This window comes from Callorhinchus milii, unplaced genomic scaffold (genome assembly GCF_018977255.1).
Source record: "Callorhinchus milii isolate IMCB2004 unplaced genomic scaffold, IMCB_Cmil_1.0 Scaffold3, whole genome shotgun sequence".
NCBI lineage: Eukaryota > Metazoa > Chordata > Chondrichthyes > Chimaeriformes > Callorhinchidae > Callorhinchus > Callorhinchus milii.
In genome coordinates, this window is record NW_024704744.1 from 60,604,626 (window position 1) to 60,630,768 (window position 26,143).

At 40.0% G+C, this 26,143-nt stretch overlaps 1 protein-coding gene across 7 annotated transcripts in view; it reads left to right on the forward strand.

Moving 5' to 3' along the window:
- LOC103181750 (RAC-gamma serine/threonine-protein kinase) overlaps positions 1-26,143 on the forward strand; it is a 141,032-nt gene that overhangs the window by 64,060 nt on the left and 50,829 nt on the right. For 6 of the 7 annotated variants that reach the window (XM_042333650.1, XM_042333652.1, XM_042333651.1 and 3 more), the window contains 2 exons: positions 6,065-6,176; positions 23,141-23,288. In XM_042333650.1, coding sequence (XP_042189584.1) covers positions 6,065-6,176; positions 23,141-23,288 — 260 coding nt within the window. Of the gene's footprint in view, positions 1-6,064; positions 6,177-13,618; positions 13,707-23,140; positions 23,289-26,143 lie in introns of those variants that run through there. The other variant, XM_007898415.2, reaches the window with a different exon arrangement.

Here is a 26,143-nt window from a genome sequence, read left to right on the forward strand (position 1 = left end):
TTAGTAAATAAATAATAATAATCCTTGCAATTTGATATAGCGCTTTTCACGTCTTCTAGACGTTTCAAAGCGCTTCACATAATATACTGTAAAGTGAATTCACAGTATATTTGTGGGTGAAATAAGGTTTAGTATTGTGGTAATAAGGCTATCTTACAACAGCAGCAAAATTACATTTGTATAGCTCCTTTCATGTCAGGAGGACGTCCCAAGTGCTGGACAATCAGTGTTTTAGACTTGAACTGGGGGTCGGGATTGGGGAGAGTGGAGGGCAGGTGGGGAAGGAGGATGATCAAAGGCACGGTCGAAGAGGAGGGTGTTGAGATGGGTCTTTATGTTGGCAAAGGAGGGGGTGAGGTGGAGGGACTATAGGATGGAGTTCCAGGTGGTAGGGCAGAGTGGCTGAAGGCCCCCCCGACAATGGTGAGGTGGATGAGGTGGGGGACGTCAAGCAGGCCAGAGCCCGCTGAGCGGAGGCAGCGGGCATGTTGGTAGGGGGTAGGGGGTTAGGAAGCAAGTCCATGGAGAGGTTTGAAGGTGAGGACCAGGATCTTGAACTGTATCCTCAGTATGATGGGAAGTCAGTGGAGTCAGTGAGGATGAGGTTGATAGAGTTCCGGAGCCTGGTGTGGAGAAATCACGGGCTGCAGAGTTATAATAATAATAATCCTTGCATTTGATATACTGCTTTCACATCTTCTAGATGTCTCAAAGCGCTTCACACATTATACTGTAAAGTGAATTGACTGTATATTTGTGGGCGAAACGCGGCAGCCAATTGCATATAACAGTGTACCACAAACAGTCGTGGAGTGAAGTGACCAATTTATTATTGTTTTGTTTTTAATGATGAGTTCTGGATGATCTGCAGCCTATGGAGAGAGGAGCTGGGGAGGCCGACAAGCAAGGAGTTTGCATAGTTGAGCCTGGGTGTTATGAATGCGTATATGAGGATTTCGGCAGCCTGTGATGTAAGACATTGGCGGAGCCGGGCAATGTTGTGGAGGTGGGGGAAGGTAGAGCGGTCATGGCAGTGATGTGGGGTAGAAAGGATAATTGAGTAACTACTTGAGTAACTTCATTATTGAAGTAGTGTATTTTTCAGTATGACAGTGATGATCTGAAAATCAGTAAATTGTCCGACAGAGTTTAGGTTCTCGGCGTACTGGTAATCGAAGGATTACTTTTTGTCATTATTTTCTGTAGTGAAAAGCAATTGCTGGTCTATTACCTGCAGAGATGAGAGGTCAGGATCACATATCTTGGTGTTTCAGCACATTCTTGGTCACTTCTGGAATCTTCAATAGTTTTTTAAACTTTTTAATTCACAAATTTAGCCATGAATGATGGTCAAAATATTGTTTAGTGGGATTATTTTTGCAATGTGAACACAATATGGCTGTATTCTATTCTGTATTCTATTTGTACAAACTTTTACTATAACAAAAATTGTTACGTTACCTAAATAATGGTCAAAGATTTCTCGTTAGATTTCTCGACTTTTGGACATTGGATTAAAAATGGATAAATTAAAACTGAAACCGTTTTAAATCTAGAATGTATATGTAAAATTCATCAACCACTTAAAATGAAGAATCCTTGTACAATCTATTAAAAACAATTTGTTTTATAGTTGAGCTTCAAAATTTTAATTGTGACTAGGAAATAATTGTGGACCAATTATTAATTAAGTTATTTTTTACCTTCAAGTCATTGCGATAAATACAGCACAGATCAAATACAAACCTCTTCTCAGCCAACTGTAAAGATTCTCGGGTGAATTAGTCTCATTCAAGCTCTTAGTTGGTGCATGTTATGCAGAATGCAAAACATCTCAAAATTTACAACTATTTTCCAGTGTCATTCAACCCATTGAAAGTGTACGTTGTAGAAACTGGAAATGTCATTCTAGTGCAGTAGAGAGTGCTCTTTTGAGCTTCCCATAAATGTGCTACCTCTTTCTCAACATATTCACCATTCAAAATGCAAAGCATTTTAATACTTGAGAGCAAAAATTAGCATCCAGGTTAAAAATAGATATTTCAATAAAGAATTGTTACGAGAAGACATTTAAAATGTGTTAAATTACAAATGTGTCCTGACCTTCAGCTCACACTTGCAAATAATGAGATTGTTAAAGGAGGATGGAACACTTGTGGGACGTAAGACAGACTCTTAGCATTTCTACTTTGCTATTTGAAGAAGAAAACTCAAAGAAAAGCTTTAAATAGTGCCTTCCCCAAATTGATCATTGTGATCAATACACTAGTGGAACTGCTCCATCCCACCCTGGATACAGATATATAGGTCGAAGACCACTGTAGAGCTGTGTGACATCACATGTGCCAAACCTCTGATGTGGCGGTTGTTTGAAGTGCAAATGGGAGCCACAGTTTGGAACCAGACCTGGGCGCTTACGGGTGAGTCAGAGTTGAATGTGCCACTTGCCAGTGAGTATGAAGACTTTGGGGCAACAAATTTGTGAATGGATGGTTAGAGGATTGTGCAGCTGCACATCCACTGGTGCCTCCTATGCTATCACTCCAGAGCGCTTCCTTCAATTCCTTCAATGAAGCGCTTAATGGGCAGAGGATGATTTCTTCAACCTGCAGGTTGAGCCTTGGCAATCTTCTGACAATGGGGCAACAGATGATCAACTTGAATCAAGTCTTCTCCCCATACTTTAGCATTGCTGGCTGAGGTCACTATCATGGTGGAGAAGACCAGAAACAACAAAACCACTGAGCTGTTGTGTGAAGCATGACTTTCTCTGAACTGATACAGAAACACTCGATTGAGTAAACTACGCTGGACACAGAATATGCCTTTCCTATATTTTCAACACAAAAAAAACCCTAACAGACTGGTATAATAATAAGGTTATGATGCCAAAGCTCAGCTACCTGAGTTTTAGCCCTTTAGAGTCTTTGCCAATTCCTCGATGATGCTGCCAATCAAAAGTGTGTTTGATTGGCAGCATCATCGAGGAATTAGCAAAGTGGGACCACTTTGTGTTTTTGTCTGTTTAAAATAACTAATAGGAAGTAAACCATTTTAGAAATTGACTTATGGGCAGCAAGTTGCGTAGCTTTCCTCTTCAAACCTATACTGCTCGTAATCCGCTCTTTAAAGCAATGATTATAAGCAGATTGGGGTGAGCTAATTTTTTTCCATAGGGTTCAAATAGCTGATTGACTCTTTTATAAGATAAAAAAAAACTTTGTTTACACAATCAGAGGCAGAATATCCCAGCTTTTCACTTCTGATTCAGACCCTGTGTGTTCCACAACTTCATGTTGAGAGAGGTGTTTTGGCAAACGTTAGGCATAGAAATAATAACCCCTTCTTTTCACTTAAAAGTATTTTCTAGAAAATCTTAAATTCACTCCCAGGAAAGTTTTTTGTACATCAAGACTAAATATTCAGCACTTGTTCACTCTGGGAGTCTTTGTGCTTCAGGATGTTTCCACTTGAAACTTCTGAAATAACTTGTTGTTGATGACAACTGTGTTTTTAAGTAGTGTTTGAGACTTTCCTACTTCAATTCCGACTATGCTCACAAACACCAAATTGAAGCAAAGATGATCAGCTGGTAGAATTGTTTGATTTTAACTCTGAATAATAATAATAATCCTTGCATTTGATATAGCGCTTTTCACGTCGGGAGGACGTCCCAAAGCACTTCACAGAACACACTGTAAAGTGAATTGACTGTATATTTGTGGGCGAACGCGGCAGCCAATTGCGCACAGCAATGTCCCACAAACAGTCGTAGATTGAAAATGACCAATTTAATTATTGTTTTTAGTTTAGGAGGGATTATTATTAGGCGTGTGGAGTAAGGAAACTTGCCCAAGGTTTCGTCCTACCTGGAATTGAACTCAGGTCTCTCGCTTGCAAAGCAAGTGCTCTAACCACTGAGCTACAGGACTCCACTGGATGTCTGCTCAATCCTAAATCTCACTAGATTCAAAAATCTGTAATGTCATCTGTGATATATACTTTAAATCTGAGTTTCTATCAGTTTCAAATGAAGCGATCAACTATAATAATAATAATACTTATATTTGGTATAGCGCCTTTCACGTTAGAAGACAGTTACAAAGCACTTCACAGGATTTACTGTGAGGTGGAGTGACTCTTTGTAGGCAATATGGTATCCCAATTGCACATGGCAATGTCCCACAAACATCCAAGCAGTGCCATTGAGTGACCAATTTTATTTAGGGGATTATTGTCCAGGGCAACGGAAGAAACTCCCTTCTCCTTTCGAGTAGTGTCGTGGGATCTTTAGGGTCCACATGAACAGGTAGACAGGACCTGATTTAGTGTCTCATTTGAAGGATTGCATCTCTGATAATGTAGTGCTACCCCAGCACTGCATTGGAGTGTAGGTCTTTCTGGACCAAATCCTGAAATGGGACTCAAACGCACAACCTTCTGACTCAAGAGGACTGCCAACTGTGCCAGGCTGATTTACACACTTTATCACATTTGATTTGTTACTTTTCTCCACTGTTGTTATGATCTGTTGATGTTGGGTTTGAAGTGGGAAAGTTGCTTCCATTGTAATTCTGACCTCAGCAAATAAAACAACTTGCATTCATATAGTACCCCTCACACAGGTTGTGTCTCAGAACAGATTGGATCTGACTTGCTCTTGTCTTAACTTTTTTATTTCAAAGGTCACGAAAAGTTTGCTGAAGAATTATTCAGGGATGTATTGCTGCTACCACTTCATTTGTGGATTTTAGTTTCAAGATGCAATGCAGACATTATTCAAGTACATGTATGAGGTTTGGAGCTCTTGAGTCACTATGAGTCAGCGTACCTTTGAGATCTCTTCAAATTGTGCATCAATCCAAAGAAAAGTAAATAACAAACATATAACCCATTACTTGAGAATCCCAGCTGAAGCCTTAACTACCCCACCAAATTGTTTCTGGAATTGCTAGCATTTAAGCTCGATTGTTAGGAATGTATGTGCATCTATATCAATCCAGAATCTGTACAAAATATCAACAAAAAAATATCACATACACACAGATTTTCCTACTTGTGAAACCCTTTCTTTCTTCCTTGGAACTCAGCCCTGTGAGCACAGAAGTTAACAAGCAGTTAACTGACTTTAATATACCGGAGCGTGATAACCTATGGGAAATCTGACATACCATTGATATTCAGTATAATTTTTAAAACCATTTTATGTTCCCAGCACCATCAGGGTCAAATTTGTGAAGCATCTGTGAATCTATCTTGGCATCTCCATTATAATACCAGCTTTTGCTTTAAGATGGTGTTCGAACTACTCATACAAAATTTTGTTAAGGTGCTGTTGAATAAGGATTATTATAACAGTGTGTTTGGGAGTCATCCAAAATTTGTTAAAGACATTGAACCAGCAATATTTATTGTTTACTATGCCATTTTAGTTATGCAATGTGATTTTTTTTGTTGTGGTGTTATTTGAATCATTATCTGCAAATAGACTAAAGTATATTAAGAAATTGATCATGTTTCGATAAAATATAGTTGTTGTGTTTAATTGTATTGATAGGTTGCACATTTTAGGAGCAGGAAAGCATGGAACAAGAGAAAAAAGGAGGCTTAATCCATTGTTTCCACAGATCATGTTCATTTCATTGATCATATTCAAACCTTTTAATTTGTCTGCAGTAAGAATGGTTTCTCACTAAGTATTTATTCCACTCTGCTCTCCCTATTCTTTGTTCACCATCTGTCCTCTACTTAACTCTTCCTTAATTTAATACTCCAATACGTGTGCAGACTTTCTGTACAATTTTGAGGTTTTGATCATTTGAGAGGTTCATAACCCGAAGAAATAGAAAATGGCTAATTAGATCCAATACTGTACATTTTGGGAAGTTCTGATGTATCTTTCCAATGCTGAGATTTTTTGATCACAGAGCTTTTCACTAAATGAAAACTTTTCACTAACAATGGGTCAGTGCCCAGATTTCTTGAGGTGATACTGTTATAAATCAGACATCACCAAACCAATCTGAAACTGAAAGTAACTCAGTTTATTTGTTGCTTTCTGCAGAATGTCAACTAATGAAAACTGAACGGCCAAGGCCAAACACATTCATTATCAGATGTTTGCAATGGACCACTGTGATAGAAAGGACCTTTCATGTGGACACCCCTGAAGAAAGGTGAGAATAATGCTGAAATCTGCAGTACTCACCAAGTCATGATTGTAAATGTTAACAGGTTTAAAATGTGCCAAAGTGATTCACAAATTGTATCTATTGGTGTTTCAATTTTGATTACATCTTCTGTTTGATAAAGGTAAATTGAATCCTATTTCAGTCTGTAATTTTGAAACTGAACATTTTCAACATCTCAGCTCAGATGTTTTTTTCAAGTCATCCTGTTTGGATGAAGGAATAAAAAAACTGTCTCCATGTATTTTCTTTAAATGACAGTGACTAGAATTGCTTGGGTCTGATTTCAGTTCCATAATTGTTCGGAGTTTAAACTGACCCAACCCAATTACAACACTCTTATAGCTGTGTTGCCTAGGTGATTTATGTTTTCTGTTCAAATAAAGTGTATTTTTTTTTTAAAAAGCTAGAATATGTATTTTGAAATCAAAATTTTGATTCTTGCATTGCCTGAATAGTTTTATCACATGATTTCCTATGCTGCGTAATGTACTGAAGGTTTAATAGAAAAACTTTCCAACATTTAAATACATGCTGTTATAATTTATTTGTATAGCAATTTCCCAGCATTTAGATGCTGTAATAGTAGCATAACAGGAAATTATTCTTTCTTAATTTAAACTTTATATTTGATAATAATAATAATCCTTGCATTTGATATAGCACTTTTCACGTCTTCTAGACGTCTCAAAGCGCTTACAGAATATGCTGTAAAGTGTATATTTGTGGGCGAAACGCGGTAGCCAATTGCGCACAGCAGTGTCCCACAAACAGTCGTGGATTGAAAATGACCAATTTATTGTTGTTTTTGTTTTTGGAGGGATTATTATTAGACGTGTGGAGTAAGGAAACTTGCCCAAGGCTTCGCCCTGCCTTGATGTATATTATATATAAATTTCATGTGTTTAAATTAATTTTCTCATGCAAAAATCCTTTTGACGTGGCTTTATTGTAATTGTAATTCAGCATTTCAATTCATGTGCCAATAAATAAAATACAGCACATTAGTCTGACTATAAACTTTTGAACATCATTTTAACTTACTCCACACCAGGTTTTAAATTGTGCAAAGTTTAGAAATTATTATCGAAAATAATGGGTCATGGGAAGGGCTGCAGAAATCTACAGATATTTGTGATCCTGTTTCTTCCTCGTACAATATTACTGCATTGAAAACGAATGCTTACCAATCCATTTTACCGAGTAAAACCACTCTATACACCTTAGAAAAATGTTTGACCGATTCCAATACATGGGTATGACTGCTGGCATTAAAGAACAATGGGAATGCTGTTGAAGTAGACTTTGATAAAGTTGAATGAGTCATTCAAACCTTTGTTACCTCCTGACTTGACTTCTGAAAAGCATTCCTTGCCAGCCTCCCAGTTCCATCATTCATAAGCTCCAGTGATACAAGCCCCACTACCTGTTCCTCATTCTCACCAAACCCCACATGCACATCACCCCAGTCCCTGGCTGGCTCCACCGGTTCCTTGTGATCCAATAGATTGACCAAGGTTCTCACCCTCACATATAAATCTGTTCATGTTGCAGTAATTTCCTAACTCTGTGATTTTATCCAACCTACTCTTCTGTTCGTCCTCTCTGCTAAGCTAACTGAGGCCTGCTACATGTCCCTCTCTGTGCCAGCATTGGTGGCAAAGATTTTAGTAATGTCCCTCCCTCCCTCTAGCGTTTCATCTCATCCCCTCTATATGTCTTCTTGCTTTAAAAAAACTTGTCTCTTCAACTACTCCTACAAACGGCTCCACCCTACCCCTGCCCTCTATCTTCCTTCAGGTCCAACACAATCTTTCTGAAGTGCTCTGACACATTATGTTATATAAGGGTGCTGAATAAGTGCAAGTTGTATTTCTTTCATAATTTTTTAAACCTGTCAAAGAATCCTATTTTGTTGCCCTGGTGTGAATACCCAGTAAAGTTATTTTTTTGAAATGAGAAGTGCATGTGCATGCGTATGCTTTGTGAATCCATTTTGAAAGGATGGGGAAGAGGATGTCCTTAAATGCCTAGAAAACAAGTTTGCTTCTTGAAGGCTTAAGATTTTTCAGGTTCTTGATGGATATTCCAGATGTCTCAAAATTAATGTTTGCAGTTGTAGATTGACACGTTTTGTGTAATTTGGGGCAGCAATGGGATGGTTGTGAAGAGAGAGAATCTGGAAGCCTAATTATTTTATTTTGAGTGTTGCTGATCTATATTTAAATCAGATGTCTGGGTTCCTCTGATGACCCAGGCGACTACAACAACAACAAATTGCATTTCAAAGTATGATCTCAACTACTGGTAGCTGGTAGTTTCAAGACTGGGTCTTATGTTTCAATAGTTGTTGTTCCAACTTCACATATTCTTCCTGGAGTATTAAGCCTTTCCTTGGTAAAATTAAAAAAAACTTGGCTGTATGTAGCCACAATAACTTCTTACAAGTATTGGACTTTAGGAAACGAAGAGAGACAAATGCTCCAAAGTGTACGGAGAGGCTTGATCTTGTAATCTTGTGTAGACTAGTCTAACCAAGAAATTTCTTGTTCTGTATGAACCTAGATGATTGGTGTCAATAGGCTATTTTTGGTCAGCTATTCGAACATGGAAAACATTGATATCAAACATAATCACCTGATATCCGTACGTGCAACCTTCCTATTTACTAGATTGTGATTTAGACATGTCTTCCTAATGGCTGGAGACAATGAGACAAATTCTGTAAAGTTTAATGTCTTTATTGTTGCTTTGGCTGCGTTCAGTTATCTCAATACAAACCAGTATAATACAATACAATTTACATTGAGAGTATGTCTCAAAGCACTTGATTTAACACTGCTGGCTGAGAACATGAGCTGGCAGTGGGGAGAGAAAAGATGACCAAAAGAGCAACCAAAGAGTTGGATCTTGGGGTGAGGGAGGGAGAGAGTCGGAGAAATTCTGGGATGCATTTCCAGAAAGAAGGGCAGAATGGCTGAAAGCTCACCTGCCGATGGTGGGGCAGAAAGGGTGGGGGACATGAAGTAAGCCAGTGATCGCTGAGCCCAGGGAGCGGTCGGGTCAGTAGGATTGATGGAGAGTGCAGAACAAGGGTGGGGCGAGGCCAAAAAGGGATTTAAAGGTGAGAACAAAGATCTTAAAATTGCTCTGCGGGATGGAAGCAGTAGGTAATAGGTTGCAGAGTCTGGTGGTGGCAAGTTCTGGATAGTCTGAAGCTTGTGTAGGGAAGAGCTGGGGAGTCTAGCCTAGTCAAACCTGCTTTGTGTTATCTGCTCTATATTACTATTGTACCACATGGCACTTTTACCCACGGATCCATCAAGGAAGAATGACTAGACCATTTTTGATCTGAAACACTTTCTCAAACATATGTACCATCAGAAATCAACAATTTTCAGATTTATAGGCAGCTAAAAGACTTATCATCACAAGCTCAGATATACACAACTCTCCTTTTCTTTATTTGGCAGCGTATTACTGATAGTTGGACTCTGGATTCTGAGAACCTTTGTCATCAGAAGTTAAGTTACCAAAGAGAGTTTCTCTTCTGTTTATGTTCTCATTCATTTTCAAAAGTTCCAACTGACCCTCTATTTACAGCAGTTATAATCTTTATAACCTGTTGGATATGGAGATTACTCTTCACCTCTTCAAAAAGTCACAATATTTTCTAGAGCACTGATTCAGCGAGATTAATGATTTTAGATGGATCTCTTCCTTCATCTTTTAGAAAGACTAGTGCACCTATCATCATACTTGAAAAAATAGTTTCCTCTTTGCTTCCTTTGATGGTTGCTTCTTTTGATGGTTCCTTCCTTTGAATGATCCGGTTATGTGTTGCTAATATTAGTACTTTCCACATAAGAGGATATTGTTAAATCATGCCTTTAAACACCATCTACAAAAGTGATTAAATCCTGTCAGATGAATTCATCTTCAGTATTTGTTTCCAGAATAAACCTGGAAGTAACTTCACTCAGAGGGTAGGCGTGCAAGTTGGTTACTAGGTACTTCAAACCATTGCAATAAGAGACTGACCATATCATTAATGTCTTGTAGTTGCTTCATGTTCAAAAGGTGCTTATTATATTCAAATAATTTTTAATCAAAATTTGCTGTCAAAATTTGAAAGGTAACGGCCATTATATCCAAGAAAACAGGAAAGTAGAAAGTCTGAAGATATTTGAGGGCCCCTAGAGGCATATCACAGTTATTACAACTATTTGGTAACAAGATGGTATTGCTGCATTTCTTCATGGGCAAAATATTTACTGTGTTTCTTTTTCCCCTTGCCCCACCCGCTGAAAGACTAAATGCTACACGTAGGTTTTCAAAAGAGAGCAGCCCTTTACTTATATACTCAGGAAGCGGATTTTTTCTTTTACAAAAATAATTCTTTGCATCATCAGATAATTACTATTTTCTGAGGTGGAATCACACCATATGCTCTGTTGCTATTGTGACACCAGGATAATCTGTTCCTTCCTGCCTTTTGCATTCATTGCACAGATTCTGAAGAATAAAATGGCAATGGACAGCTCATCCTCGTTTTCCCTTTCTGGCCCGTGCAGATACGGTTCTGAGACTTAAATACCCTAATTATTAGTACAACTTGGATACTTCCCAAGAAAGTGGATTTGCTATCAACCATCTGTTTTGCCTGTGCTCAGTATTAGTTAGCACTTATTGGGGTGTAAGAATCAGTTAACAACTTTTGTGGTCCTTCCCTTTACAACAGAACTTTCGCTTAATAAATGGCTTGTCCGCTTGCAGTTTTATGGGCAGAAACTTTTAAGAAAGTTGACCACAACAAAAGAAAGAAGTGAACTTTGTTAGGTATATTTGGGTTGTTGTAGTTAGTCATCTTCTGCTGGAGAGGAGAGGGAATAGCCAGATGGAATGCAATTGCATGGATTGCATATTTTCTGATCCTGTAGGGTGTGTTCTTATGTAATTAACCGCATCCTTCTGGCATGGGATCTCCTTTCAAGTCACATTTGTTTCAAGTCGCAGCAAAGAATGACAAAGATTTTGTTATTCAAAATGATATTACTTCTAACCATCAGGTGCGCTAAATAGATTTGTGTGATTTAAACTCTGATCTTAAACCAGGTTTATATGAATAATACATATATAAATAGGTTTTGGTAAAGATGATTTTTTCTAAGTAAATGATGATGTGAACACCATTTCAATTGAACACAGAAAGGGCCCTTTTTAGAGAATTTAATTATGGTGGCGTCTCAAACCAATTTTGCGGCTGGCTACTTTAATTAGTGCATGTTGCAGCGCAACCCCGTTATAACGATCCCTCCTATTATCTTTAGTGTTCAAATACATTTTTATATGTTTATAAATAAACATAAATAAAAATAAACATTTATAAATAAATTCGGTAAACAGGATGTGACCTTCCAGGAAGAGAGTAGAGTTAGCATTCCATTCTAACAATCTATATCTCAAATTTCCTTATGTAGGTGGGATGCATGGAATTCTTTGGTTTAGATACTCTTAAGCATGGCGATGGGTTTCCATTCGTGTCAGACCAAAAAACCAAAAAAGAAAAGTTTACATGAATATATGAATAATACATAAGCATTGCTTCCTTCTTCTGAGAATTACATTTTGGATGCCAAAATAGCTTTCACTTTCTAGGTTGAAAAGACAAATCAAGTCAATTATGTTTCTTTAGCCCCAAGATTAAAAAATGTAGGATACCTAAACATTTAATTACTAATGGTTGGTGGGTGCATCTTGGCCCTTGACTAACGTACTGTCAGGAATGCTTGTACCCGAATCAAGGATGGATCTGTCTTTTTAGTTTTGCTGGGCAAGTTTCAGAGGATAGAATTAGTATGGTAATTGCTTGGAGTAACCTTCATGAATTTATGGAGCATTATTGCCTCGACTCTGCAGGTGCAAGGATGTTACTTTTGGCACATCAATCTTTTGACTGAATAATATATATATAATAATAATAATCCTTGCATTTGATATAGCGCTTTTCACGTCTTCTAGACATCTCAAATCGCTTTACAGAATATACTGTAAAGTGATTTGACCATATTGACCATGTGGGTGAAACGTGGCAGCCAATTGCGCACAGCAGTGTCCCACAAACAGTCGTGGATTGAAAATGACCAATTTATTTTTGTTTTGTTTTGGAGGGATTATTATTAGGCGTGTGGAGTAAGGAAACTTGCCCAAGGTTTCTCCCTGCCTGGAATTGAACCCAGGCGTCTCGCTTACAAGGTGAGTGCTCTAACCACTGAGCTACAATAGCTACACTGAGCTAATAACCATTTACCTGGCTGGTCCATCCTCCTCTTTGTAAATTACTACTCGTCAGACTTCAGTGATTTATGGAGGATGCTGAAGGAAGAACAAAACCAGATTACCTAGCTTGTAGGGCTTCTCAATTGGTGAACTGTGGTTCAGTCCAATGCAAAGTCATTTGATACAAATCACATACAGATTATGACTACTAAATTGTATGAATGCATGAGTGTATCTCGCTCTTACACATATCCAAATTTAAATTGTAGTTGGAGTCAGTGAACCTGGGTTAGCAATAGAAGGGCAAAACTATTGCTGGATGTAGGAATATTGTGCATGCACAACAAGCAGAAAATGAAGGTTGTGATTTCACAGGTCAGAAGTTGGCCATTTTTCAGTATGTGCGAAGAAGCCAACGGCAGCTCCACAGGGCATCTTTAGAGCAAACCCCAATTTATAACAGGGCACCTTATAAGCGGGTTCTATGATAATCTGCAAAATACCCAGTGCATGATTTTTGCAACACTGTAAAATATGGTGGACGGTTAAATAATGAACATAAGAGGAAAAAGAGGGCAGTTCTGGAGAAGCGAGGAATGAATACCAGGAGAGAGTGAATAACTACGAGAAGATAATTCTGATTAAATTAATAAGAAGATCTGAAAAAAAGAAGAAACTCAACGTGGCTCGGAAATTAATGATTAGAACAAATTGGTAGACAGGAACCTGTAGTATTGGCATAATAGATGACAAATAACTGTGGTCCATAACTAATCGTTTTGTCTGTACTATGCATATTCTAGATGTCAACTGTATTGGAGTAGAGCCCCTCCAGACCTTAGTAATATTGCTGAATGAGGTGAGCTGACAATGTGATTGTAACTGGGAAACCTTGCTGTAGGTTCAACCTTATTCTTCAAATGTTTACATCCTCCACACACTGAGCTCTCATCCTGCAGTCCGCTCTAGTCCCTGGCAAGAGCATCGTATTTCCTTTTTTCCTTAGCAGTATGAGTCCAAACAAACTGGCGTGGCTTGAGTGGGATTGCCTTTTATATAGCATGCAGGAAGAATCACATAGGCGACTCCGTAACATTTGGCTTCATGATATTTTGAAAGGATGTCATTCCCGTAATTTTTTTCCCTGGTAGAACGTACTTACCGGTGCCAGCAGGAGCCGGAAACTTCAGCAGTGTGTGGAAGATGTCAACACTCGGAGATTGAAGAAGATCCTACAAGGTAGGTGATTTCTCTTTCCCGTGCACTTCTCCCCCCAGAAAGCGTCAAAGCTTTGAAAGGGTTTGAAAGGGAATGCTGTGAGAACTCTGTAGATCATACAAACCTAGCTCATAGTTTGGAAATTGCCCAAATTGGTACTGTTATTACCCAACTGCTACCTTTAACCTCTAAGAAATTTATGGAGATTGAGACACTAAAAAAAATGTTCATCACAGGTGTAATCTCTATACTTCATTTGAAGAAATAACTCCACACGCAGAGCTTCCTCCTATTCCACCTCCTCCACCTCCTCCCAACATTGACAATTGAATTGAAATTGAAGTCCATTGCACAATGCCAGTGCTGCTAAGATTCTCTTCTGGTTAGTAGGAACTGAAGAACCTAGTGAAAGGTTCAAAATATTTTTTGTGGGGGTAGGGTGGGTGGGTAGTGTGGGGGGAAGGAAAGATATAGGCATGCGTAAAGGTTTTAAAGTGACAATATACTTAAATGTTTGTCACAAGACAGATGGCAGAATATTCCTGAGATTATGGTGATGGCATTATGTTCAAAGAATTGAGGTATATGCCTGATTCATAACTTTGCAATACCAGGTGTATTGTAAAAGGTTTTGAAATTAAAGGTACATGATACTTATTAAATGATGTTGTGAACCATTAATAAAAATAATAATCCTTGCATTTGATATAGAGCTTTTCACGTCTTCTGGACGTCTCAAAGCGCTTCACAGAATATGCTGTAAAGTGAATTGACCGTATATTTGTGGGCGAAACGCGACAGCCAATTGCGCACAGCAGTGTCCCACAAACAGTCGTGGATTCAAAATGACCAATTTATTGTTCTTTTGTTTTGGAGGGATTATTATTAGGCGTGTGGAGTAAGGAAACTTGCCCAAGGTTTCTCCCTGCCTGGAATTGAACCCAGGTGTCTCACTTGCAAGGCGAGTGCTCTCACCACAGAGCTACAGGACTCCACCTGTAACTGGTTATTAACTGGTTGGTAAATATAAACACGGTCACTTAGGATTTTAATTGTCTGATTTAGAGATTTGTCTTCTGTGGCTGTTAAAGGAGAATGAAAACTTGGAGGGAGCTGTTTAATGTAATTGGATTACAATGCCAATGCTGCTTTTTTTAAAGGAGTTCACAACTTACTTATCTTAAGAATAGAGATTTATTTTAAAGCATGTCTCAAATAACTCTGCTACTGCAACTTACAGAATGGAACTTTCATTAGCTGAAATGATGATGTTTGGCTCCTTGCAGTTTAAATCGAAGCCTTCCATTTGTAGATGGCTTTGTAATGCTGTGTATTGAGGTGCTGATTCTAAGGCTTCCAATTCCCACTGATCACTTCCTACTTTTATTTGGGTTGTCATGGTGGGGAAGAGCTTTGTACAGCAAAGGTAGGAAAAATTAGAGGATAAATAACCATAATAATAATAATAATCCTTGCTTTTGATATAGCGCTTTTCACATCTTCTAGACGTCTCAAAGCGCTTCACAGAATAGACTGTAAAGTGAATTGACTGCATATTTGTCAGCAAAATGCCATGGACCATGGACACCTCTTGCACGAAACTAAAAATAGCCATCTGTCACCTGTCCTGTCCCTTAGTTGAGGAGTGTTTCATGATGCAAACATAGCTGAACATGAGAGAAGAAAATAGTAAGAGAAAATTAAAGTTTTTTAAATAATAATAATAATAATCCTTGCATTTGATATAGCGCTTTTCACGTCGGGAGGACGTCCCAAAGCGCTTCACAGAACACACTGTAAAGTGAATTGACTGTATATGTGTGGGTGAACGCGGCAGCCAATTGCGCACAGCAATGTCCCACAAACAGTCGTAGATTGAAAATTACCAATTTTATTATTGTTTTTGGTTTGGGAGGGATTATTATTAGGCTCTGTGTGGAGTAAGGAAACTTGCCCAAGGTTTCTCCCTGCCTGGAATTGAACTCAGGTCTCTCACTTGCAAAGTGAGTGCTCTAACCACTGAGCTACAGGACTCCACGAGTCCTTACTTTATATTTGTCATAATTTTGTCATAAATGGCCAGCTGATTAATAGCTTCAAACTCTTGGTTCTTGTTAAGTTAGACCAGTACATTTTATAGCTGCCTTGTAATGTAACACAGCAGACTTTTTTCCTAGCTGTATTTTGCACGAGGGTAACTGCTTAAAACGTCTGTGTACCACTTGGGGCACAGGATTGAAAAAGAATGATAAACCAAAATCCAAAATTAGAGTGAGCGCCCTTTACAAAATGTTGTTCATTTGGACACAGACCAATAGTAATTTGATCGTTGAGATGATCTTCATTAATAATAAAACTGATAAGAATCCTTACATTTGATTTAGCGCCTTATAACACTGTTGAAACATCTCAAAGTGCTTCACAGGATAAACTGTAGGGCTATATAGAGGGCGTCAGCACAAATGACTTTTTCTCCAAAGTACCAAGTTATATAATTTAGGACATGAAGTAAAACAGATTCCTCTTCCAATAATTCACTTTGAGCAGCAAAGCCTTTTGAAAAAAGCACAGGAAGAATTTAGATTGCAAATTTTGGAGAGTTGGTAGTAATTGAGAAATTTGATGGTGTAGTTTTCTTAAATAGTAGCGCATCCTACCAAATGTTGTGGAATCCTTTACAGTAGGACTTAGGGCAATGCTGATTAATAAATTTAAAACATTAAACAGAACTAATAATTCAATGATCTACCTACATGCCTGATTGCAAGATAATATTAAATGCATTGATTGTTGTTTTAATAGATTGACCAATAAAGTGCAAATAAAGATCTGTTTTTAACGGTGTAAGCCAAGCATAATTGGCAGAAAAATACAGCATATGATAGAATATAAAATATTTGAGTGCAGTAATAATAATATCAACTGCACCGTTCCCTCCTCCTAAAAACAACTGTCATCCCCCCCCTCATCCTAAAAAAAACCTTCCTGGACCTATCCCTGCTCACTAACGCCCCATCTCCAACCTCCCTTTCCTTGCCAAGGTCCTTGAAAGAGTTGGTGCTTCCAGCGCCACTTCTTCCTCTCCTGCCACTCTCTTTACGAACCCCTCCAATCAGGTTTTGTGCTGTCCACGGCATGGAAACAGCCCTGGTCAAGGTGACAAATGACATTCTGTCCATCTGTGACCAGGACTCCCTCTGTCTCCTCGTCCTCCTCGACCTCTCTGCTGCTTTTGACACTGTGGACCACTCTATCCTACTCCACCGCCTCTCCTCTCACCTCAACCTTCAAGGTTCTGTCCTTGAATGGTTCAGATCCTATCTCTCACACTGGCTTCACTTTGTCTCCACAAATGGCTTCTCCTCTAGCCCCCGCACCGACTTGTGCGGAGTTCCTCAGGGCTCTGTCCTCAGTCCTCTCCTCATCAACCTGTACATGCTCCCTCTTGGTGACATCATCCGCAGACATGGGGTCAACTTCCACATGTACGTGGATGACACCCAACTCTTTCTCTCTGCCTCCACCCTCGACCCCAGGACCACTGATGTCCTGACTGACTGCCTGTCAGATATCAACTACTGGATGAGAGCTAACTTTCTACAGTTGAACGTCTGCAATACCAAGGCCCTCCTGATTGGGTTATGCCAGCACCTCAGGCACTGACAGCATCAGCATCCACGGATGCACACTCCACCTCACCAAGCCAGTCAGGAACCTGGTCGAGTTGTTCAACCCTCAAATGTCCTTTCTCCCCCACATCTGTGCCATGACCCACTCTGCCTTTCCCCACCTCTGTAACATTACCCGACTCCGCCACTGCCTCACCCCTCAGGGCCCTGAAACCCTCATACATGCCTTCATTACATCCAGGCTCGACTATGCCAACGCCCTGCTTATCGGCCTTCCCAACTCTTCCCTCCACAAGCTGCAGATCAATCAGAACTCTGCAGTTCGTGTCCTCTCCCACACCAGGTTCTGTGACCGCATCACACCCATCCTCACCTCGCTCCACTGATTCCCCATCCCTCAGGATTGAGTTCAAAATTCTCATCCCCACCTTTGAGGCCCTCCATGGCCTTGCTGACTCCTACCTCTCCGACCTGCTAACTCCTTATCAACGTGTCCGCTCCCTCCGCTCAGCAGGCTCTGGCCTGCTCCATATCCAATTTGATTGAAAAAAGGTTTATGTTTAAGTTTAACCAATACATAGGAATATAATAGCTATTAAAAAACAGGAGGTAATATTTTATACCATCTATGTGTTCTTTCCTATAACAACACCAAATGTAAGTTATTATTTCCTGGTATTTTCCATTATTATGCTCCCATTTATTCTACATATCACTAAATCATAATTAAGGATAGCTCTCTGTAATAATATTTCAAAATAAACGTGTTAAAATGAACCTTGGGTATAAGAGTTACACCTCACTGTGCTTGCTGGCCTTCAGCAGGCAGGGATGTTGCAGGCAGGGATGTTGCTTATTTGCTATCCCTTTTAAGGGTTGTGGACCCGAAACATTGACTCATTTTCCTTTCTGCATAGATGCTGCCTGACCTGCTGAGTTAACCCAGCGACTTCTGTTTTTGTTTTCAGAATTCCAGCATCTGCAGTATTTTGTGTTTTTTTTATAGCTTATTTGCTACGTTGTTCTTGTGGGATTCAAACAGTCACACAATGCCGGTACTGGCATTCTAACTACACTTAGCCGCAAATTCTGGCTCGGAGGATCAGATCAACCCACTGCATCTCCCCCCCCCCCTCACTCCCATTAGTTCCGCTAGCTGGGGTTTAAGTGTAATAACATTTTATAACATTTTATCATGTCAAAGAAACATCCCAGTGCTTTATAGGATTTTTCTGTAAAGTGTAGTACTGCGTATTTGTAGTGCAACAGCCTTACTTTGGGGTAGGCTTTTAGGGTTTTTCTCTCCAGTTTGTCAGCAGTGGAGCTAAACCTGTTGTTTTTCATATCGGAGAAAAGTTCAATAAAAGTTTAATTTTTAGATTCCAAGCTTAAGTCCCCTTTCAATATCTGGATGCAGAGAAGTGTGTTGTTTTCTAACAATCCTATCTTGTATCATGGCCCACTATAGCGTACCTGAATCAAATTGACCTCAGTTGACTCTCTGACTGTGCCAACTTCTGGCTTCATAAAGTCTCATGGATCCTCCCCGACAGCAGATGCCTACAACATCTGTCCTTGTTGCCTTCCATCATTGCACAAAATGACCATTACTGAAGTCTGTTGCAGACTCTGCATTCAGGCTCAATACAATTCACACAATTATTGGGAGGGAATTTGGTCACCAGAATGTCGAAATTGTCCTAGCCATTCACTTGCCTCATGAATGAACCACTTGGTCTATGTTCAGCATTTTATATAGGACTAGGGAAGCTATATCAGACTTAATAAAACAAATAACATCAGTTTAGTACAACCTTTAAATTTGGATGCTGAGCAGACTTGTGTAGCTCAAATACTAGATCGATGAGGTAATTGCATTATTCGTATCCTAAACTTCCATGCCTGAAGCTATTATTTGAGCTTCTAAATTGGTATCAAACCATGTTAATGTTGATTGATTGTTGAACTGCAGCAGTATTTAGCTAGGAAATGTGAAAGTAAAACCTTGGTTGAAGCCACCCTCCTTGATTCCTGCTGGCATCTCCTCTCTTTCACGTCTGATCTTCTCAACCTCCTCATTGTCTCTCAAACTCACTTCACAGTCTTGGCATTCAGTTTGATTCTACTTTCTCTCTGCTCGCCCCCTACTCAGCAATCTCAGGCTTGCTGCACGTCCCCCACCTCTCTGTACAACCATCGGTGGCCAAGCCTTCAGATTCTATGCCCCCAACCTCTGGAACTCCCTCCCTCTATCTCTCCAACTTGCTCCCTCTTTAGCTGTTTCGAAGTCCTGCCACACCTCCCCTCACTTGGTATCCAACAGTATTTTATGCTCCAAAATGTTACCATAAATTCAAATGCTGTGTTCCAGTTACATCTACGAACATGTATTTGCTATGGCTGCTACTCACCGGGGAACTAAATTATGCTAGTTGGAAAACATAGTAGCAATGTAGTAAATTTGGTTAACCCTCCAAAAAGCGTGGTTTTCCTCCTGCTACTTTTGTAGTTTCCGAAAATATGGGAGGATTTCGATCCATTCTGAATCTTTTGAATCTGAACCTTTTCTGTTATACCCTTAAGTAAAAGTTCAGATGCTCACGATTGCATGGAGTATACAGATATATTTATGGAAATTCATTTAACAACATTTTTCCTAAAGAATGAATACTTCCATATTTGATTCAGATAAGACCATTTGAGAGATATTACTTGTTCAACATTGGCAGATGTAGTTCCACTATAAAACTGATTTTTGGCCTGATTTGTCTGTTTGCTAAGTGTTTGTTTTAGTCCCAGCCACTGCTAGATACATTTCCTGTGATTCATGTCGGTTTCAGGATACAAATGCGACATACATGCTAGGTATATGGCAATGGATATCATTATGATACTGTAAGCATTCTTGTTCATGTGGCCACTACATTTTAATCTTCTGTCTCTTTTGCAATACCTTAATTTATCTAACTCTCTACATTAAAGTTTTTTGGTATTCTACAGAAGTGAACATAGAGCAGCATCATAGTGATTTTTTTTTGTTGAACTTTTTAGCAATAGCCTTACTAACCAATGCCTTCATTTAAATGATGGGGAGAAAAGAGCCTTCCTCAGTATGGGATTACTTGAGCTTTTTAAAATGATTTTGCTTCAAGGTGAAACTTGCTATCTGGGCCATGAAGTTGGCTACTGAAGTTCCTGCAGGAGAAACATTTGCTGATGCACATCAATGGTCAGCTATTCCAATGTTTTTTTTAATTGACAGCATTGACTCTTGAAATAACCAGTAGTGAGGAAATGGGATTCCGTGATATACAATATATCTGGTGTGTCAGAATTATTTAAACCTTAATTATTTTAGCGATTTGTTTCACTAATGTTTCTGGGCAAGGGCTCTGCTTTCTAAGGTCATTTTGCTGCTAATTACCCTTATTACATGCTGAGCAATAAGTAGACATATTTAGGAGAAGGGGTGGATGCACAAATGTTATCTCTGCGAGGGCTGGAACTGATACTCAAGCTCTGCATCATTTACCGATGGAACCATCGCTGAATGGGTAGAAATTTGTATCCGAGCTGTGGGGAGGAGGATGGTGGTCATCCTCTCATGCAATTCATGCTGAGCTATGCTGGGAGTTCCTGGTACCCATTATTCACATAGTGAGTGCTCAATCCTGTGATTGTTGACCATCTAGTGGTCATCTTCCCTGGGTGGGATATAAGTGGGATCTACTTGGAGCTGAGGTTATTCCAAGGTGATGTGCTTGGCAAAGGAATAGTGGAATCAGATTGTTGCAATGCTAGATAAGCAGCGGGAAGCTGGACAGATGGTGCTTTCAGTGGCAAGTTATGTGGTTTTAGCCGGTTAAACTCCAGTAGTACCCCAATGCAGGCTCTTGGGTCCCCAAGCTTTGGCTTTTGTCAACCTGTGCCTAGTAGTTTCTGGAATTATGTATGCAGGGTGAGTCCGTCCAAGAAGATAGTCCACATTCTAGTTTACATGTGTAGGTAGCATGCTTATGTGGAATTCTTAAGTCTGGTTTGGATGCTTTTAAGCATGGTGATGGGTTTCCACATGTGTCATGACCAAAAGAAAACTCATCTGAGAAAGAACAATGCCATAGGATGTGCATCATTATTGTCCCTCGCGTCCTCTGCTCCATCATTAGATGTTGCGCATTCAGCCACTACGCCCCGAAAATCTGGAGCACTCTCCCTCAGCCCCTCTGCCTTGCCCCTTCTCTCCCCTTTTTCAAGTACCACCTGAAAACATTCCTTTTTGACCCCCCACTCTTCCCCAGCTTGGAGTCAGGCTCCGCCATTCTTAAGCGTTCTGAGATGCCACCCTATGTGGAGGGCGCGATATAAGTGCAATTTATTGTTGTTTTTGGTACTTAAGGAAAGCTCTACAGTTGTATGTCAAATGACCAACTAGTGACTATCTGCCTGTGGAGTGGGTACGCAGGATGTCCTTGGGGGTTAGGAGGCTCTAAGGTGACATGCTTGGCAATGGAATGGCAGCCCCCTTTAGATGACAGACCTGCAGTACTGATGACAGACCAGTCAGTCTGGCCCATTAGCATGACTAGAGGCAGGGATTCTTCCCATTCCTCCTGTTACTCCTGCAAGTCAAAGCCCTGTGTCTAGGGTGGTCTTTGATGGGCAAGCAGCGGGAGGCATCTCAGACAATGCTGTCAATGCCGAACTATGTAGTTTTAGCTAGTTAAACTCCAGTAGTACCGCAACACGCACTCTGGGGTCCCCAAGCATTGGCTCTCATCAACCTGTGCTTAATCCTGTCCAGAATTAGCAAGGTGAGTGCTTCTAGGGACAGATTGCGAATTCCATTTCAGATGCAGGGAAATGTCCATGCGTAAGTCACATACATATGTGGAATTCTTGTCTGGTTTGAATATTCTTAAGCATAAATAATGAGTTTCTACATGTGTCAGCCACCTGACTGATCAATAAAAATCTAGTTTTATGTGAGTGTGGTTTTAAGAAACATGATAGTATGAATGGTAAACCTCAAAGTGAGTATTTTAAAATTGATCTCTATTATCATAACCATTGTAATACGCATCTTGTATTTAGTTGAAGGTTTGATAAACTAGAATTTAATAGTGAGAATAACATCCTGCTGTGAAAATACATCTAATTTAAAATTGCTTTATTTAAACACAGCTAAAATGTATCTAAATATTCAATGAATCAATTCAATAATGCAAAGAATATCTGAATGTGAAAATAATCTGTTGGCACAGCCATACTAACAACAACAACAAATTCTTTTTTTAAAGTGCCTTTTACGTCGAGAGAATGTCCCAAGACAGGGATTTGGACCCCAGTAAGGGGTTGGGATCAGGAAGGGGGTGCAGGCAGGAAGGGTAGGGTAGAAGAGTGGCCGAAGGCGCGGTCTATGATGAGAGTCTTGAGGCGTGCCTTGAAGGAGGCAAGGGAGGGAGCAAGGCGAAGTGACTGTGCGTTAGAGTTCCAAAGGGTGGGGGCGTGAGAGAGACTGAAGGCACGACCGCCGAATGTGGAGCAGGAGGGAGCGGACAGACATACTAAGATCTAACACAAGCAGTGTTCTGTCGTGTAACCCTGATCTGCAAGGATTCCAACAACAATTAGTCTTTGAAAAAATAGGTTTTATGCCTGATTAACAATCCATCATTTTCAGCTTTTTTTTAGTTTACATCAAATAGCCTGAAGCAATGGAACTGAGAAAAGCAGAAAGTGCAGTGCTCTCAGAGCTTGTGGAATGCATCTAAACGCAGAGTTTGAGTTTACACTAATATGAAAGACATTTTTGTTTTGTGCATTCAGGGAAGAATGGACAGAAGCAATCCAGACGGTAGCAGATAGACTGCAGAAACAAGAGGAAGACCGAATGAACTGCAGCTCCAGTCCCAATCCTGATATTACAGGAGAGGATGAAATGGACACCTCTCTTAGTCAACCCAAGCGCAGAGTGGTAAGAACAATTATGGAGTTTCCTAATCTGACTTTGTATTCAAAACTATTTATTCATCCATTACACAGTGTACAACTAACTAGTTTCAATGAACAAAACACAAAATACTGCAGATGCTGGAAATCTGAAACAAAAACAGAGAGCTGGGAAAACTCAGCAGATCAGGCAGCCTGACCTGCTGAGTTTTCTCAGCTCTCTCTGTTTTTGTTTTTAACTACTTTCAATATTTGTTGAACTGGACTTTCTTGGTTAAAGAACATTTTAGGTTCTTTTATATTCTGGAAAATTGCTATCAGATTTATTCATAAAATATTCTGAAAGATGTTTGCTGTTAAATATTCCAGATAAAGACATGTGCCAAATGTTTTTTTTAGGGGATTGAAAACAACAACGAAAACAACTTGCACTTATGTGGCACCCTCCACACAGGGTAGTGTCTCAGAGCACTTAACAGTGGCTGAGCCTGACTCCGAGTCAGGGGGAGGGGGGAGGTGGCCGTAAGCACGGTCGAAGAGGAAAGTTTTCAGGCAGGCCTTGAAAGAGGGGAGAGAGGGGGCAAGGCGGAGGGATTGAGGGAGAGTATTCCAGAGTTTTGGGCCGTAGTGGCTGAAAGCGCGACCTCCGATGGTGGGGCGGAGAGATGAGCAGGAGGCCGGTGCCAGTTGAGCAGAGGCGCCGGGTGGTGGATTGGGGAGTGAGGAGGTTGGAGAGGTAGGGAGGTGCCAGGGATTGACTGGATTTGAAACCGAGTGTGAGGATCTTGAAGTCGATCTGTTCGGTGATGGGGAACCAGTGGAGCCTGGCCAGAACTGGTGAGATGTGGGTACCTAGTTTGGTCCAGGTCAGTATGCGGGCAGCAGAGTTTTGAATGAGCTGGGTTTTGTGAATGGTGGAGCTGAGGAGACCGGCGAGGAGTACGTTTGAGGAATCCAGGCGGGAGGTGACAAACGCACGCACAAGGGTTTTGGCTGCATTTGGGGGAAGGAGGTGGGCAATGTGGCAGAGGTGGAAGAAGGTGGTCCTGGTCATGGACTGGATGTGGGAGAGGAAAGCCAGCTGGGAGACGAGCCAGATGCCAAAGTTGCGCACTGGTTCGGTGAGTCTGAGGGAGAGCCCAGGGAGGTTGAGGAGTTTAGATCCGCAGGGGTGAAGGCGTTGACGGAAGCCAACGAGTATGTCCATATTCAGCTGCAGTAAGTTTACACTCCTCCAGGCCTTGATGTCTGCCAGACAAGCTGATAGAACATTGGCAGACCTGGAGTTGGTACTGGAGAAGTAGATTTGTGTGTCATTCGCATACATGTGGAAATTTATCCCGTGTCTGCAGATAACATCGCCCAGAAGGACTCGATATTCACACCTGAATCTCTAAATCTTGAACTCTTGTCAGTAATACAGTGTCGCCCTGATTTATAGGAAGAATGCTCCCATTGCATTCCAAGTACACTGGAGCAGAGTTCTTGCAGGTTGCCATTTTGCACACTTGGGCTGGCAGGATTCTCCATTGTGAATTCAATGTATTTGACACTTTTAAGCGATCTGGGACGCTACGCTTTGTGAGAGGGGCTATATAAACTGTATTAAGTTGTTGTTGTGTTACTTTTATATACTAATCCTATCTTTTATATTACGTTAATTTCTTTTTGCACTTTATCTTTTTTATTACAATATTTCTGCAAAAATCACACTTACTGGATGGGTGAAGTGCATTACAATTCAGTAACTCGATGATATAAATCGAGAGTAAAGTTGTCATTAATAGTCTGATAGACATTTAGTTTTTTTTAAAAAAAAATGCCCTGGCTGTTTTTGATGTCCCTATTTACAGCAATGACACAGGATCTTGCACATAGTACATTTCTTTATTTTGGATGAAGCATTTCAGAAGAAATCTCTCTCCTGTGTTATATAACATAATGTTTTATTGGCATTGTATTACCCTTCACTTTCACACAGTAGGTTCAAATGATAATAATAATCCTTGCATTTGATATCGTGCCTTATCACGTCTTCTAGACGGTTCAGAACGCTTCACAGAATACACTGTAAAGTGGATTGACTGTGTATTTTGTGGGCGAAATGTGGTATCCAATTGCGCACATCATTGTCCCACAAACAGTCGTGTATTGAATGACCAAATTATTATTATTGTTAAGGGATTATTACCCCCAGAAAAGCGATCTGCCAATTGACGTACAGTTGAAAACAATATGGATTTTTCAATCAACTAGTTAAAACCTTACAATGCACAGCAACCTTACTATGACGAGACTAACAAGTAAAATTTAAGTTTGTAACAAATTCTACTGCTGCTGGTTTTGTAACAAGCTATAGTGCAAACAAAACAGCATATCCAAATAGTGTAACATAAACCTAAACCATATAAACCAAGTGGATGGAATGATATTTAATGCCTACACTTTTGCCTATTGTATCTCGTGAATCTGCTTATGAATAATTATGGCCAGACACTAAACTGAAATATAAATTAGTTGCATTCATTTTCATTGTTTCCTCTCTATTGATACAGTACTTCCTATTTAGGACTAGTCTTCAATCTTTCTGTGTCTATAATAACCCCAATACATAACTACACCTCTCAAATGAACCCACAGAGAATCTAACAAAGAGCAAAGAAATGGCACTATAAGTTCACTGCAGAGATTTGGCCATGAGAAAGTATGGAACAAGAAAACAGTCTAAGAAACACCCATTCATTGCCCTGTAAGAACGTTGGATATAGATTGTCCTTGATACCCCAAGTAGTTGATAAAAATGGAGAACATTCATTCCAGATTTCTATATTTCAACTATTTAATTAGTGTGTGTCAGCCTGGTTCAGCTGGTAGTCTGGG